At 38.5% G+C, this 899-nt stretch overlaps 1 protein-coding gene across 1 annotated transcript; it reads left to right on the forward strand.

Annotated features, from left to right (window-relative positions):
- Window positions 1-345: 345 nt before the first annotated feature.
- LOC106322017 (ananain-like) lies at window positions 346-832 on the forward strand (the record flags this gene model as incomplete). The annotated part of the gene is made up of 1 exon (XM_013760213.1): window positions 346-832. A coding segment is annotated over exon 1 (439 nt), but the record flags the coding sequence as incomplete, so codon positions are not given.
- Window positions 833-899: the final 67 nt, after the last annotated feature.

Genomic DNA, 899 nt, shown 5'->3' on the forward strand with positions numbered 1-899 from the left:
AAAAAAATCCAGCTAATCAGACTACACACTTTACCAAGCCTCGTTATCATGAGGTTCGATTAAGAGATTCACCGTCGGATAAATAATTGGACCGAACAATGCGAATGATATGCGCTAACCCATTGGAAATTATGGCCCAACCCCCAGAAAACGTTTGCAGATTGCGCTAACACTTTTGAAATTGTTGGCCATTTACTTGACTTCGTATCGTGTAGAAATTATTCCAACGAAATTGTAGCAAAACTCGCGTTAGAAAATTCAAGAAAATATGCCACCACGCAGTTCATAGTCTATATAACACCAGCTTCTAATACACTTTTATCGGCAAAGTCATACAAACCCATACCTTTTTGTAATAAAAAAAATCATTTCATACATTTTCTCTTTGCAAGAATGGCTTCGATCACATTCTTGATCCTAGCAATTATTTTGAGTTCTAGAACTTCAGGAGCCACTTCTCGTGGGGGACTCTTTGAAGCTTCTGCTGCCACGGATAAACATGAGCAATGGATGTCTCGTTTCCATCGTGTTTACTCCGATGAGTCTGAAAAAACAAATAGGTTTGAGATCTTTAAGAAGAACTTGGAGTTCGTCAAGAACTTCAACATGAATACAAACATAACGTTCAAGTTGGATGTCAACCAATTCTCTGATCTCACCGACGAGGAGTTTCGGGCGAGGTACATGGGGCTAGTGGTACCGGAAGGTATGACCAGTATAAATTCAGAAAAAACGTTGTCATATAGATATGAAGATGTCAGTGAAACCGGTGAAAGCATGGATTGGAGAGAGGAGGGGGCTGTTACATCCATTAAGTACCAAGGCCAATGTGGTAACTAATCATCATAATACTCTTTATTATTCTTTTAACAACATGAATTTCATTCCAAAAAAAAAAA

Source organism: Brassica oleracea, unplaced genomic scaffold (assembly GCF_000695525.1).
Source record: "Brassica oleracea var. oleracea cultivar TO1000 unplaced genomic scaffold, BOL UnpScaffold04939, whole genome shotgun sequence".
NCBI classification, from domain to species: Eukaryota; Viridiplantae; Streptophyta; class Magnoliopsida; order Brassicales; family Brassicaceae; genus Brassica; species Brassica oleracea.